The sequence below is a fragment of the Ascidiella aspersa genome, chromosome 8 (assembly GCF_963924565.1).
Source record: "Ascidiella aspersa chromosome 8, kaAscAspe10.2, whole genome shotgun sequence".
In the NCBI taxonomy this organism is placed as follows: Eukaryota; Metazoa; Chordata; class Ascidiacea; order Phlebobranchia; family Ascidiidae; genus Ascidiella; species Ascidiella aspersa.
Window position 1 is genome coordinate 3,486,026 of NC_139454.1, and position 15,937 is coordinate 3,501,962.

Here is a 15,937-nt window from a genome sequence, read left to right on the forward strand (position 1 = left end):
CAGTTGTTATTCACATTCTGGCAGTGATAGGTAACAACCCAACGTTAGCCTGTAGAAATTATTTCTCCCTTTGGAATTAATGACGAAATACGAAACCCGGTCTATCGCATTAAGCTGTCAAGAAACGGAAATAATATCGTAATTAAATCCAGTTGGCATCCTACAAAAGTCAAAATCTAACTATTATGCCCTGTTAGCGCACACTGAACAGTCGTGTAGCTAATAAAGGTTCATTAAGCTTTTCCAGTAGTTAAAATCAGTTCTAACTTACTTTCTAAATGCCTTAACTGGATAACAATAAAACAAATACACAGTTATTCAAACAATTCCAGTTGAACTACAGTTTGACTGGCATAAGTTAGAATACGGAACTAAGCTATCACGATACACAACGCTTTTCCTTTACTATCAGACATTACACTGAACAAGGTAAGGTTTTACGACATTAAAACGTCGACTTGGTGTTTGCCGACAGTTCTACGATCGCTGGGTAATTATTAACAGCCCCGAGGACTTTATATGACAAAGCTCTCAGCTTTTTGAAACTCTTTTCGTCTGACATGCGCGACCCAATCGAGCGTGACGACCGACTTTCCTTTTTTTCGTCTGACGTCATAAACAACGCTGACAGGCTTGTTAGCGCCACTTAGCGGTCCTTTGCAGACCTGTAATAATCGGAAATAGTCGTAATAATTTTTTTATCAGTAAATAAAGTCCCTAAATGAGTTTTCCAGACTTAATGCCGCCATGGGAAGTTCTTATTTTTCATGTATATCAATAAAAATATATATCAAGATAGCACAATTTTAAAGTTTTACTCAAATAAATAACACATAGAAAACGATTTTACGAAACAAATAAGAGCCTCCAGTGAGATTTGAACTCACGACCCCTGGTTTACAAGACCAGTGCTCTAACCCCTGAGCTATGGAGGCCGATAGGATCACTAGTTATTGTTAACGATTGAATTATTATTGTACCAGCTAACGGCGAGAAATACAATTGTGTTCTGTTTGAAGAAAACGTTGAGATCGTTTGTAAATATATTTCAAATTGTTGTGTTTAACTGTATCTTTTTTATTTGCTATTTTGTCGTAAACGTTAAACAAAAACACGATGTTATAGCTAAATTTGGTAAAATCAAGATCCCTGTTTACACAAAAGTCATGTAGGCCTAAGTGTCTTGCAATTTAAGTTTTAATAATTTAAAGATACAACTTCTCAAGAGCGTTTTACTTGTTTGTGTTTGACGAAGGGGCGAAAGTAAAATATTTTTCTTGGCGGATCGCACAAAGAGTTTTAGAGATGACGTCACAAAGGCATATCATAACTAGATTTCTAAAACAAATAACCTTAGGAAATCAGACGTTTTGTTCTATGTTGTGCAGAAATGCGCAACTAAAATCTTAGTTTAAATAAAGGAGAGGGCGGGACGATCGTTGTGAAAAATAAGGATTTACTTATCTGTAGGGTGCATACCTACAAAAATTATTTTATTGGATCTGGCGTTCTGAAGCGTTTCGGTTTGCTTTAACCATTGGTTTAAAGTTACAATGTTTAAAGGTAAAATGGTGTGTGTCCCTTACTTGGATGATCAACCACAAAAAATTGTTGATTTGCAAGTCGTTATATTTTTTCGTTTGTTACTTTGTTATGCCAGTAAAAACAACACGGTTACGAGCTACGTCTGATAGTTGGCTTAACTGGTCCCATAGTTTATTTGACTAGTGTTTTCGACTGCCAACTATAAGAAAGCGAAGATGTGCGTTAAATAGAGACGTCTTTTAAGTCGATTTTTTTTCAACCACTTTGAGCAATAAGATGTTAGGTATTAAGATAGGCCAATTTGAAATAGAATGTATATTAATGCCATGTTTGTATGGGCATTAAGGATGTACGATAATATTGGATCGGAGACGATACCCCGTATCGTCCAATACTGCCAATACTGAGATGGTATCGGTGCCGATCCGATACCAAATGTATTATAATTTATAATATATCCATTGAAGACACTTTTAAACATTATAACGCAAAACTTTCGTATTTAGCCAAGACCAGTGGTCGGCAACCCTGGTGATATTTTAGGAAGACCGTAAAACAGCAAAATTGGAAAATAAAGGAATGTAATACATCAAATTTTCGTCGGCTTAAGCGCGTGTCATCATCATGCTCTCCTTTTTCTCTTGGCTGCCTAGGATATTTGCTGATGTTGTCTAAGTTTTATTTCGTAGATGTGCCGCCGAATTGTTTTGGTTCTTGATGTGCCGCAAGTGAAAAAAGGTTGCAAAACGCTGCTAGGCTAAGACCAATATCAATAAATAAAATAATCGATTGTGTAGCGCGGTGAAGGTTTTGAAACTTCAGGACTTCTAAAATCCGTCAAAGTCATAAATCTTTTCGCGACTCGTCGGTGTGCGAAATCGCACAAAAGCAAAGTAAACACTTGGATATGTCGCACAGAGTAGTGTTGAAAGCAAGTCAAGAACATTTCAATTGTGCTAGCTAAACATCCGCCTCCATAGCTCAGGGGTTAGAGCACTGGTCTTGTAAACCAGGGGTCGTGAGTTCAAATCTCACTGGAGGCTCTTATTTGTTTTGTAAACCCGTTTGCAATGTGTCATATGAGTAAAACTAGAATTGTGCCATCTTGATATACATTTTTATTAAGGTAAATAGACAATTGTGAAGGTCGTAGTAAGGCGTAGAAAGAAAACTACTTTTGTATGGGATTTGATATTCTTTCAACACAAAAAAATCTTTTTCGAAAAAATATTTTTGTTTTGTAAATGTTTCAATATTCGAGGTGCAGCATTTTATAGAAACCATAGAAACCCGTCGCACGGTGGCAGTAAAGAGTTGGATGCCATGGCGAAAGGTATTTCCCATAATTATTGTTTCAATACCAAGAAAAAATCACCAAATTCGCTTGATAGAAAGTAACCGACCTGTTTGAAACAAATTTCAACAAAGTGCTTAGGATTTCAACACCCCTGCTTAACAAGCAAAGGATTTAAAGAAAATTAAGGATAATAGGGTATTTTTGTTAAAACGCAATAATAATAAAGCTTACTGTGAACAAATACTTACATGACCTTTATTTACAACGTTATTTGGTAATTGTTGGTATTCCATAAGTTATCAGAACGATACGAAAAGAAACTAAAATCCTTCTGTGAGATTTGAACTTATGGCCCCCGGTTTAGATTGCAAATACACAGTTTTTACCCTCATATTCTCTCCCTACAGTTTCAGGCTTATTTTTGCCAATTAAGCCTTATTCCGATGAAATTAGACTTACTCCGCCAGGTTTAGGTGTTATTCAGACGATTTAGATCTTATTCTGTCGTGGATATTACCATGTATATGGCTTTAGGCTTTATTATGTCGTTGGTCCTAATCAGACTTGGACAACTAGATTTATTTTAGCTTTTTAAAATTAGATTAGAACTAAAATGAGAGCATTTCAGTTTTTTCCAAATTAGATTAGAATTAGAAGTAGATCATATTGAGTTTTCTGAAATTAGACTAGAATTAGAATTACCGAATTCGTAACAAAACGAATTTGAACTAGAATTTAAACTAGAATTACATTTGATTATTCACAATCAATTACATTCAAATATGAAGTATTTTAATAAGAATTAGCCGCATTTTGCTCTAATTCATTGAATTAGAAAACTAGAATTAACTAGTTGTCCAAGTCTGGTCTAATACTGCTGTATTATAGATTATCCTGCATTAGAAATTATTGGTTTGTAGTTCTTACTCTGTGTTCCCGTCTCGCACTATGTAAGAAATATAATGGCCTATAAAAAGTTGAAATAACGATAAACATTAACTTTACACTCCCAAACCAACACTAAAATACAATGCAGGGCCTTTTGGACAATGGTTTGTTGTAGGTCACATGCTTACAATGAAAATATCAGATGAGTGAACTAGACATTCCGTGATATTTAAGGCAAAGATGTAAAACAATCCTTGGAAAACCCGACGTGACGCAAAGTACTATTTTGCCCTCGCGCAGTTGAGTGCATTGAAGCGTGAAAGTTTATGGCTGTTAGCTGGAGTTAAAGCGAAAGTAGACGGAATATTATGGGAATGTAAACTCGTAAATTGTGAATTACATTTTAGCCTCTAGCACTTTTCCAACACAACAGCATCAGCCCAGCTGTAAAAATAGAACAGGATGTATTTTGACGTGCAACTATAGGGCCTAATTTGTTCAAGGTTGATTGATTTCGTGGTTTATTTTTTTCCTTGTCTCAGTTACGGTTCCGCTTGACTGAGCAAGTGAATACTGGGAAATGCCAATCGCCCAAACTCGCAGTTGGCTACAAAACAAGAAACAGTCAGCAGTCGTTCCAATGGCGGGCAGAGCGGCCCAAATGTACGCCGAAATTTCGGAGATAAGCAACTACTGTGAAGCTGTGCCCTTGAACAGAGGCCAGGTAAGGATTCAAACGTAAAACTAGTTAATTTTGGGGGTTTGTTTCAGTTTTAACTCAAGACATAGATACCCAAGGCCTGTCGGCATTCTGTGGCAGATGCACACTCGTGATGTCATTTTTGAAATTTTCAACGGATGGGGCCTTAAAGGTTAAAAAAAAGTCTTTTGGAAGGGGATGGGGGTAACTTGGTATATCGAACTACATTTTTGGCATATTTTTAATTTGTTGTAAATCCTTTTTACTCACAGGCGCCGTACCATTTAAAATTGAAAGTTTTTAGAAGACTTGAACGATTTAAGGCGATTTTTCGTTTTGCGTGAATCAACAACATCTTTGTAATGAAGCTTTTGTGTTGAAAGTACCACTTTTGTAATTCAAACTTTAAACAATATACGAGTCTGCTGGTGTTTCTAAGATTAATTCTTTATGACGTCACGTGTAGACGAGTTTTCGGTTATTTGTTTATTGTTTCGAGTGATATCACGATGACAAATAGGTTGAGGCGGCTTATTAAATCAGGTAAATCCTTCGGTTAATATTCGTTTTGTTTATCTAAAATGAGGTCATTAAAAAAGAACCAACCATTTTTTTAATCTACTGTCGTTATTATACGAGTCATTATAGACCTGAAGTCAATCTAACTTATTGTTAATTTTATGTTGCACTATGTCTATGGCGGTCTTAAGGCTATTTTTAGCAAACCGTAATATCCAGTGGTGGTATTCAATTTTTTGTCAGCCGGTTCTATCACAAAAGTCATATTTTTTCGGCGAATAAACTAAATATTTTTCATATATACGGCAGAAGTTCGTTTCACCTTGACTGTTACGTGCTTAATTAGCACTACAAAATTATCACCGGTTGCTAATTACGCCGACTGTAAATTCTAACATTCATTATTAATTTTGCGCCTTTGTTCTTAAATGTAGGGCTAGGAATTAGGTTTTCGCATTTCGAGACATGTATAATTGTATATTAACGTAATATTCTTGTGCGCTGTGGTGTTCGCCGTTAATTGGACTTTAGACATGTTTTTTCCTGTCTCCAAACATTTCTGCAAATCTCACAATCATTTATCGCTTATTTTCCGGCGCGGTTTAACTTCTCACTAAAAGGTCCGCCCAATGTTATCTTTCCACGAAACGGCCGCCCTGTAAGGCGGGCCTGGGGTTTCCGGAGGGCGTCGGTTCCCGTGAAAAGGAGTTTTGTTTTAGCGTATATTACGAGCGGCTCACCGCCTACAGCGGGGAGAGACGTCTGGGTGTAGCCTTGTGAAATTAGCGAGTAAAACTTTAAGTTTCATTATGCTCTGTCTGTCGCCTTTGTAAGTAATTGTGTGTGTCTAAGTGTCATTATTGTTTGTGGTGTGGAAATATTCTACTCTTGCAACCAATACATCTGTACATTGGGTTTTCTTGTTGTGGTCTTTAATATAAGTTCTCTTTGGTAGGTTATTTATTGCCCGAAAATTAAGGACTCACAGCGACTTTACAGGAGGCCTAGGTAATTTTCTAGAATTACTAGTAAAGTCGTAACATTGACCATTGCACATTTTGAAAGAACAACGTGAGCTACTTTGATCTCAAGAATCGGGTGTATTAGATAAGATCCAAAACTCCATTGACAGTCATTGACTCGCTAACCGGTTAGCTGATCTCATAAATTTCGTAAGACGGTTCGATAGAACTGGTGCGAACCGGCTGAATCCTGCCACTGGTAATATTCTAACCAGGGAGAAAAATGGAAAAACTTTCGTTCCAGTAGTGTAATATGCAACTAAAATCTTAGTTCAAACACATTCAAATAGATTGTGAAAAGGCCGGGTGAAAAAGGGACATGGCCTGGTACAAAAGAAACGTTTTACCGTCACTTGTACCTATAAAAATCATTACCGTAACCCCGTTCCCGACCGTTTGTCTTACCTTTACCACTGGACCCAGCCACTTTAATTTGCAAATTCTGTTTTAAAAGCAGTGGTTCTCAAACTGTGTGCCTCGCTTGCTTTAATAGATTGTGAAGTGCACCGCGAACTTTTTTTCATCTTTTAAAAACACCGTTTCGCAAAAACATAAAGACGTTCATTCGACAATTAAATGCACACTATCGGTTAGAATTAGAGGAATGGTAAAATTACGTGTCTTTGGCTCTACCGTTTTAACAAGAGGGAGAAAGCATGCTAGCGGCCATTCGCTTAGCAGAAAGTGGGTTTCTATCACTTTTGTTTTCCTAGCCATCTGAAAAGGTTGCGGAGCACTGTGAATAGAGTAAACCAGTGTTTCTTAACCCGGTCGCGAGCCAACATTCAGCAGCCTTTTGTTTTGGTTGGGTCGCCGACTGCAGTAGTTTTATTCGGTTAGGTTTATTGAGATTGATTCTGGGCTAGATTTCTAACAGTTAATAAAACTGTGCAAGAAATACGAAACCGTGACTCCTATTATTTAAATCCGAATATATTTATTCAATGTGTTTTATATTGTGTTCACTTACAAATAGTCCAATTCGAAGGTTGGGTCGCTAAACCTTCGATCTTATAATTATGTTAAGTCGTTGCACAATAAAAGGTTGATAAACACTTGAGTAAAGGCAGTTTGACCTATCCAAGGAAAATATACTCAATAGTAGAAATCACAAAACCAACTTTTAGATTTAGAAATAAAATTACCAGAGGAGCTGTTTTTTGATTTATATTACCATGTCTGGTAGCAACAGTTTATATACTTAATAGTATTTGCGCACAAAGTGACATCAGGATATGCCCGCAATGCGTGGCCCGAAAATGGAAACAGTGGGATTGTAAAACAATAAACACAAACGTTTTGAAAACGCAAGTAAAGAGTTCGAAGAATGACTCAAAAATGACAAAAAAGTGTTTAATTGGCGTGGATCCAAGTTTTTTGTTTGGGGGAACTTTTGTTTTTTTGCATGGTAAAAGACGGCAAAAACAATTGTTTAGGCGAGAAGAAATATAATTACAAGTATATGTGTTTTTTGAATGTAGAACACTACAAATATAAAACCGATTATCGTTCGACTTTCACCTTAAAGAAGGCGACTTATACCTTGCTTAAACATTGCAGAAGAAATATAATATAATCATAAAAACTGTTTTTCGATTAATATATAGGATGCTACGTCGAACAAGATCGAAGAAATGCTCTTCCGAATTCGTCGCATCGACAAATCGATGCAAACTCTCGCCAATTCGGCCCCCACCTCGCCCACCAGGCCCTCGGTGCCCCCAAAACCGCGCAAGGGGTCCCAGGGAAAGCCCCCATTTCAGGACGGGTTAAATCTCCTTCCTGGGAGCATCAGTAAGTAAATTTTGATTATCGGTGTTAAAAATACAAGTTTTGGCAAAGCTTGTATTCATTCAGTGTGTTATGATTAGGTATGTCCGATAATAACGGATCGGCGCCGATACCCGATGCCAAGTGTTGGTATCGGTACTCGTCCGATAATATCGGATCGGCGCCGATACCCGATGCCAAGTGTTGGTATCGGTACTCGTCCGATAATATCGGATCGGCGCCGATACCCGATGCCAAGTGTTGGAATCGGTACTCGTCCGATAATATCGGATCGGCGCCGATACCCGATGCCAAGTGGTGGTATCGGTAATCGTCCGATATTAGCGCTGTATCGTTGTCGGTCCTATACCAAAAAAAAAATGAATTTCAGCCAAGATTTCCAAACTAACGCAGCGATTCTATCTGAAATGTAAATTTATTAAAGAGTTTCCCGCAGAATTTCTCCGCAAGATTTTTAAAGTTTCTTTATTGTGGTGACTTTCGATTTTTGTAAGATAAAACTTTGAGTTATTGCGGTAAGGGCACTGGTTTAACGATATTGAAAAAACGAACAGCCATCACTATGCCGCAACTAGCAATGGCTGAAAGTCCTATAATAGTTCGGTATCAGATCAGCACCGAAACCCCTTTACTATCGGACGAGTACCAAAAACTACCACACCCCTAATTTACGATGGGCGCCACCGAATTATGGCCTTCAAAATCGGTTATTTCTATGCGGATAATTTTCGACATTTTCAGCAAAAATATTGTCTACAAAACACTTATCAACTTAGCCATAGTTGCCATTTTTTCTTACGATAAACATCTAGAATTACAATAAATTTAATCTAGGAACATCTAGAATTACAATAAACTTAATCTAGAAACATCTAGATTTTTTATAGAGAAATCTAAGTTGTAGCCTACATTTACGAAAACATGGACTAATTTTTTTCCATTTCAACCCTGTTGTTCAAAATCGAAATACCCAATGTCGATATTCTTAGTTAAGCTGTTGTGTGCCTTGTATACGGGCTTGTTGGTGTTTTCCAAAGGAAAACACGTCTTTGGCAATTTTTCCCCCGGCAAAACCACCTACTCTTGTCAGCAGTTTAATCTGTGTAGCGATATCTCTGTCCTAGTCATTGCAACTATTCTAGCCGATTCAAAACAGATAAACACAAAGAGCGGATTAACGCCCTGACCTAGCTTGAATCAGACAGCTTATTCATTATACACTTATGTGTTGTCTGTATTGTTATAATATGCCTTCCGCTTTAACAAAGAACAGACACCGACGTGCTTTGATGTATTTTAAAACAAATACCACCAGTCACATATAAACGTGTATACAATTGGTTACCGCAGGGTTTCTTAAACTTTTTAACGTTTACCCTAAAAAACTGTTTGGCTTCACATGGGCCAGTGTAGGCAAGAATTTTTAAACGTCATAAATTTACGCCATAATACAAATTTTTTCCGGTCCAACAAATGTGAAATCAAATGAAGTCTAAATATATTCAGTGCAAAATGTTTCATTTTTAACTATAGCCTACTCTTTTCTTTCAAAATAGTATTGCTCAATATACACTAATAGTTAAATTAGTTCTTCATGGACTCCCTAAAACTAGTTCACGTACCCCAAAGGGTCCATGGACCCCAGTTTAAGAAACCCTGGGTTGCGATAAGCCTTTTCAATAGGTTTCCTTTTGGTTATTGTAGGCTTCGCATGACTAACTATGTTAATCTCGTATCGACAGTGGTGACTGTTATGTAAAGACTGTACTATTAATAGCCCTTTATACCTAAACCTTTCTTTGGGTTTACCTTTTAGCGACAAACTGAGAAGTGAGAACACACAGGAATCGAAAAAGGATGGACTTTGTTAAAAATCCCGCGTTAAAACGCAGAAAAACGGCTTTGCGTTGCATTTTAACAGGATTGTAAAGACATAAATCACAGTCAAATCATTTAAAAAAATTTAATTCCAAACCAAGTAATTGGCTCAATAACGCAAGTCCAAGTCAAGTCATTTGTTTGAAAAACGTAAGTTGAGTACAGTCATTTGTTTAAAAGATTAAGTCCACGTCAAAAAATCACGTCATTTGTTTAAAAGACTCAAGGCCCAATCAACTCATTTGTTTAAAAAACTTTATCAAGCCTATTAATTTGTTTTAAACATTGAAGTCAAATCAAGTAGTTTTGTCTCAAAAAGGTTGCTGACCAGTGCACTGTGGACTAGAGTAGGCAATACACGTGTGTCGTATAATTCCCATACACCGAGCCTCAAAAGGTTGCCTACCAGTGCACTGCGTGTAATTTCCCATACACCGAGCCTCAAAAGGTTGCCTACCAGTGTACTACGTGTAATTTCCCATACACCGAGCCTCAAAAGGTTGCCTACCAGTGTACTACGTGTAATTTCCCATGTACCGAGACGTTGTGCCGTGTCATGCGATAACATTGACCTTCATATTGCTTAAGCAATGTTGTCGTCTAAAAACAACTGGAGATTGTGTAACAAGGACTTGTCTTTTCTCTAGCAGCTGACTGTTGTGGTGTAACATGGCAGGTTTTAGAGCAGATATTGCCCTCTCCTTTATTGGATCGAATTTTTATATTTACCTCGTTGTTTCACCATGCTTCCCGCTTTATTCCATCTTATTTTATCATTTTTCACCTTTTTTAATTTTGACCCCTAAAATCAATGTTGTAATAACTTGAGTAAATGATTTCACTCAAGTGCTCTTAAGTTATAGTTTTAACTGAATTGACTTGACTTAACTTAAGTCATTTGACCAAAAAATGTTATTTTGTCGAATTGTAGCTTGGGGTAAAATAAAGTATTTTCCTTAAATATTTTGTAATAAAATTTGGGTATTTATCTGCATGTTTTTTCGTATTGTTTGCAAAAGACTTGACTTGGCCTTCAGTTATTTTCCAAATGACCTGACTGGACATAAAAAAAGACTTGTTTACAACACTTCCTAATAGCCTGAAGCGTGCTACTTTTGACCTTGAATTCGCTAATTATATCGGCGCACAGCACACTTAGAGGTCACGGAAACCCCCAAATCTAGCAACTCCGTGACTTTGCGTATTTGCTTTAAGTTAAGCGTAAACTCTCAACCAGCCTTGGTTTCGCGTGCATTTGTGAGTTTGTGTGTGTTTTGACACTTGCGTGTGTGTGCGTGCGTTAGTGCGTATGCTTCTCTATGAGTTGATGCTTTTCTAAGCTTTTCTTTCGTCTTGCGTTTGCACTATAGCGGCAAAACATGTGGGTGATGTAATTCTGGCTTTGTCCTGATGGCAGACGTGTTTTTATAACGCCCAGTAGTTTATTGTTGCGATCCCGGTCGCTATATGCAGCCAACAGATGCCCTACTCTGCAAAAGCAACAACAATTTGAACAATTTAAGTGGTAAACCTGCATCACAAGCATTTGATTAACCACCGAAACCCGTGTGAGAAAATAACTAAGTGAGTTTCGTAAATAGCGTAATCCAAAACTTAATAAACAACAGAACGTTTTGGTGCATAATGGTTGGAGGTTGTAGTAAGACGTAATAAGAATATCAAATATCTGAAAAATATCTGATGTTGAAAATAAATAAAGAGTTATTCGAAACGTTCAAAATGATACTTCTGTATGGGCTTTAACAAAACATTTGCAATGTTTTTGGCTTTGCAAATTATCATCAAGGTACATTACGGATCCGTGCATAGCGTACCCAAGTATATTGGTATCCATTATACGGTAAAGCATTCAAACAAAGCATAAGAAAACCAATACTCAAAATAATATTAAATACTTATGAGAGTTTTTTGGGCCCCTGTTTTACATTAAATTACATAGACCGTGGTAAATAGTTTAAACAGACCGTGGTAAATAGTTTAAACTAGGTAAACATCGTTTGGGGAAGGTGTTAAATCAATTTTAAAACCATGTTGACCATATTTGGAAACGGAATGCAGCAAACGGCCAAACTCTACGCTTTCCAATTCAACTCTCGGCCCGAGACAAAAGATGTCGCCAAACTGTGATTGTAGTTGGACGTCAGTGTGTGAAACACTTTGCTCCGTTTAGTGTTTCAAGTGCGCCCGCAAATTTCCCGGGCGCGCCGGAACCGCTACAATGGGGCCATGCAGCGGTTCCTAATTGCCCCGGTTCGGGCCCAAATCGCCCACCGTGAAAATTGGAGATTGTTGTTGTGACGCCAGACGAGTTTCAAAATACTCTGTACCGGTGATTAAAAGTAATAAAAGGTTGCTGAGATTTAGCATATGTTAAATAGTTGCCAAGCACTAATTGTTTCTTGACTTGGAAGTTCTTAACCTAGGGATCGCTAGTTAACCTCTATATACAAGGCCACACCAAACTTTAAAACTCTTTTTTTAAGATTTGCTCGACCGTTTTGGCTTTGCAATATGTCGCAGACTACATATGGGGCCACAATCGCAATTAATTATCAAACCACATTACAGATCCGTGCATATTTTACCCATAAGTGAAAATTGTCATCATAGTCAGTTTTGTTACCGTGTTGTACTCGTAACTGTGTGATACACTCTTCGCATTCGAGTAGGATATCTATAGAAAATTTCTATCTTAACACTGTCTATTGCAGGGATTATTAAACTGGGGTCCGTGGACCCCTAAGGGGTAAGTAGTTTTAGATGGTACATAAGCCCCTATTTAAACCTTTAAAAAATGAAATAACTTTCCAAAATTAAGTTGTTTAATTGAAAACCTGCTTTTTCATTTCAGTTTCACATTTGTTGAACTGAAAAACAGCAGGTTTCTTAAGTCTAATGTTTTATGGCCTTAATTTTTAAAGTAATTTCTAAAATTTCCATGCCGACCATGGTCCACGCGAATTAAATAATTGTTCAGGGGTCCGCGTTAAAAAAAGTTTAAGAACCCCTGGTCTATGGCCTTCTATAGTCTTCTCATGCAGCCAAGCATACGTCGAATAAATTGAATACCACTAGTTGAAAAGCAAAGAGTAGTGGAAAAGTGATAAACCTACCCACAGTCGACGTATCAGATCGTAACCGTGCTGTTTGGCGTACCAAGCCGAATGTAATGTTTGCACATTTAAAAGCCGCAAAACGTCAAGCCCTAACTTGGGTTTTAAATCGTAGCTGTAATTGTTCTAACTCAAAACCTGGAAATCAGGTGACAGTGTTTAACAACAAGTTGTATAAAAATCTCGACGAGCTTTCACACAACCGTGCTTCATCAGGACAAAGTAAAAAACTTCCACTGTTTTGTAATACTTTTCTGAGTTATGTACTTTAACCTGGTGAAGCATGCGGTTGTTAAGCCTTAGAACTTGTCCGTCGTTATCATTTCCCTTTATTTCATCTTTATTTAACGAAAGAACAGCCAAGGTTTAAATACAGTTCGTCGTGAAACAGTGCTACCTGATGTCCTAACTTAGGTAAGCTAACCTGTGTGTTAGGCTTTTAAACATGGGGCCGATATGTTAGGTTAAATATTTACAGAAACTTCCATATCTACTGTTAAGTGAAAACCACACACAGCATTCGGAATATATATTTTTTCCAGTTGTTTCAAAAATAGCTCGTTTAAAAACTCTGCTAAAACATATTTTACTTTCTTTAAAAGCATTAAGCCACTGGGTACGGAAAACGATTTCCATGTAGTGTACTACAACGTGGAACCTCACTGGAAATGTTTTTTTTTTAGTACCGTATTACTATTTTTAAAAACTAAATAGAATTCTCATTTTAATTCCATTTAACGTTTCGATTCCTAAAAGCTCAATTGCACAACCTAAAAACTTGCGATTTTTAAGGTGCCGGCAGACCCACTCCGGGCGGCGTCACCCCACCCCCCAGGCCTCGCAAGCCGAGTTCCCCGACGGCCGTGGCGCCCCACGGAACCGGCCGGAACCTGCCCAAACCCGAGTGCGACTTTCTAGTGGCTCAACTTCGCAACGTGAAGGCTTACCTGGACGAAATGGTTGACGACGGTTTCGATGAGAAGACAGTCAACATGCAGTGCCTTGATTCCGTCATCAACGCGCTCACGTGCCACTGATGACGTCATAATGTGTGATGACGTAAGACTGAGAGCAGAACGGTCGGGCACCGGGACGCTTTTTCTTTGGATAGCATTGTGCGTTCCTTCTGTGAATTGTTTTACGCTTGTGGATTTTTTAAGTTTAATGTTGCCCGTAGGGTGTTTGCTTCCACATTTCAACTTGGAAATGCATTTTGTTTGTTTGTAAGAAAAACTTTGATGTTGTCATTTTGTGAATTTACACTATTTTTTCCCTTTCTATCGTTTTTGTGGTTTGTGAACTTTTTCATGTTTTTTTTTAATTGTGGGCATTTCTTTTCTGGTTTGTAATTATTTTGGTTTTCTATCGGCTTTTTGTAAAGAGCAAGCCAAATCTTATTCAAAAAGTTTAACGTAAAAAACAGTTGTTCAAAACCAGTTTGTTGACAAAGATTTCCCATAGATGTCAACCTGGCGTTTCTGTTTTTCGTCTGTTGTTGTGTTCATAGGTTGGTATTTTTGGTAAACGCCCCAAAAAATTTAATTCAAAGCAAACCACGCTCACTCAGAAACTCCCAAAATTTTCACATTGCACTTTTATTGCTGAAAACTGCTTCAAATTTGAAGGCGACAAATGATTTAGGAGTCTCGTTGACAGACGAGGTGAACTTATGCTCGATAAACTGGGTTTTAGTACGCCACGGTCTGATGGATTTAACCACAAATTTGAAGTCGCACTTTCGGCAGATATCTATCGTTTTACATCTTACGCACCAGCATTATCCGATTTTATAGCTTTTATTACGAGCATATGGCGCTCAAGATGCCACAAAGTGTGTTAAGGGTGAATAACACATACGTATACGTACAGCTATAAATATTCGTCGAAAACGAAACAGGTTACTCTCTACACTCAAACATCCATATTAACATTGTTTACCGTTTTATGGGACTTCTGTCGAACCCCAGCCTTTGTTTGTTTTGTGTCAGTTTTGCTCAATCCTTGTCAGACTATTGTCCGAGACAACTGCAACGATATATTTTCGACCGAATAAAACCGCTTCATGTTCTGTGTGTGCACAAATGTTTACTTGTGAAGAATTAGAGGTGACATTAAGAAGCAAAAACTTCAATCAGCGAGAAAAGTAGAATAAATTTCTTTCTGGAAAGACCAAATATTTTCCTACCAGAACGCATGTAAATTTTCATAGATCACGTCACAAAATTACGTCATAACGATATGTTAAAAAGAACACTGCCTTTGAAGTTACCTTGAGGTAATAAAGTAATAGTTTAATTTTTTCTAGTGACTGCGTCTGGACGTATAATAAAAATTGTAAACAGCATTTTACAAATTTTACCGTGCTTTAGCCAGCATACCATTTTCACTTAGGGCACAACAAATATTTTGTTAAACTAACCATAGCTAATCATGTTGCGCAACGTTTTAGTAAATCGTTCTAACTTTTACATTTATCAAGCTAATTTAATTATTGCTTAAAAATCATTTTAATTTAAAAACTTGCTTAATATAATCCTAATTGGCTTTAAAACATACTGTTTAGTATAACAAACCGGGGTATCAGTGATGTACACGCATTTACGGTTAGTGGTTTAGTCTGTAGTTTGTCAGGCAAAACCACTCGAGACGTTGCCAGTTGAAGCCACATTTTGTACGCTTCAACAAACCAAAGTTGACCGTGAATAAGTCTAGCAATTGAACGACTGCAGACCGAAAAGGCGAAAATCATTTCCGATTGCTTTCAATTGCTTCTGCTGCTGTCGCCACGCAGTCTCAATTCTCTCTGTCCAAGGTCAAAAACTGTGTGCGAAAATGATTAAATTATTCACAACCTTGTTTTTTATTATGTGTTGTGGGCTACTTCATCTTGACGCTGCCAAGTTGGTTAATAATGCAAGCACTAATTATCGCATTTATACAAATATTTCTAATAAGCCAGCTTAAATTGCAACCAACTCTCACACTTGTATAAACAAAATATTTTTTTAAAGCGTAAGCTGTACCGGTACTATTAAAAGTGTAACTTTGACAAAATACCAATGTGTGATTTAACGACTTAACAAGCTTCTGTCAAACGTCCCGTTTGTTTAAATTTATTTCGTCATAGTATAACAATGTATTTTAACTTTCACCGAAGGTACAG

General features: G+C 37.4%; 1 protein-coding gene and 2 non-coding genes across 3 annotated transcripts; 2 read left to right on the forward strand and 1 right to left on the reverse strand.

The window, feature by feature from the left end:
* Positions 1-862: 862 nt before the first annotated feature.
* On the reverse strand, positions 863-935 carry Trnat-ugu (transfer RNA threonine (anticodon UGU)). The gene has a single exon. It is a non-coding gene; the product is annotated as a tRNA-Thr (tRNA).
* Positions 936-2,515: 1,580 nt separating this feature from the next.
* Positions 2,516-2,588, forward strand: Trnat-ugu (transfer RNA threonine (anticodon UGU)). Its single transcript has one exon. It is a non-coding gene; the product is annotated as a tRNA-Thr (tRNA).
* A 1,755-nt stretch (positions 2,589-4,343) lies between these two features.
* Positions 4,344-14,842, forward strand: LOC146135208 (uncharacterized). Its single transcript, XM_083395303.1, has 3 exons — positions 4,344-4,454; positions 7,579-7,765; positions 13,567-14,842. Exons 1-3 carry the CDS (start codon positions 4,371-4,373, stop codon positions 13,809-13,811), a joined length of 516 nt encoding a protein of 171 aa, XP_083251429.1. The 5' UTR covers positions 4,344-4,370; the 3' UTR covers positions 13,812-14,842.
* Positions 14,843-15,937: the final 1,095 nt, after the last annotated feature.